This window comes from Eimeria mitis, genomic scaffold (genome assembly GCF_000499745.2).
Source record: "Eimeria mitis Houghton genomic scaffold, Emh_scaff1412, whole genome shotgun sequence".
Classification (NCBI taxonomy): Eukaryota; Apicomplexa; class Conoidasida; order Eucoccidiorida; family Eimeriidae; genus Eimeria; species Eimeria mitis.
In genome coordinates this window covers 5,142-5,536 of record NW_013569118.1, presented here as the reverse complement: position 1 = coordinate 5,536, position 395 = coordinate 5,142, and the positions used below count along the sequence as shown (strand labels likewise).

Sequence of the window (395 nt, the reverse complement as noted above, 5' to 3'; positions counted from 1 at the left end):
CGTTCAGCAGCAGCAGCAGCAGCAGCAGCAGCGGCTGCTGCTGCTGTTACAGCTGCTGCTGCTGTTGCTGCTGCTGCTGCTGCTGCTGCTGTTGCTGCTGCAGGTTCTCTCCCAGCCTAGAGTAGTTGCTGCTGCAGCAGTAGCAGCACAGCTGCTGCTGTATGTGTTTCTGTATCACTTGCTGCTGCTATTGCTGCTGCAGTTGCTGCTGCTGTTGCTGCTGCCCCTGCAGCACTTATCAACAGCAGCTCCCGCTGCAGCAGGGGGCCCCCTGGGGGGCCCCCCCGGGGGCCCCCTCGGGGGCCCCCCTCGTCTGATAGGTGAGAGGAAAGAGGGTACTTGCTGCAGCAAAGACAAACTTATTGCACTGCTGCTTCAGCGCCATAGCCAGCACA

The 395-nt window shown here is 61.0% G+C and overlaps 1 protein-coding gene across 1 annotated transcript in view; it reads right to left on the bottom strand.

Moving 5' to 3' along the window:
• Window positions 1-46: 46 nt before the first annotated feature.
• Window positions 47-395, bottom strand: part of EMH_0036480 (uncharacterized protein) — a gene marked incomplete at both ends in the record, with an annotated part of 3,506 nt that continues 3,157 nt past the window's right edge. The window contains one exon of the mRNA XM_013495093.1: window positions 47-131. Coding sequence (XP_013350547.1) covers window positions 47-131 — 85 coding nt within the window. The remainder of the gene's footprint in view (window positions 132-395) is intronic.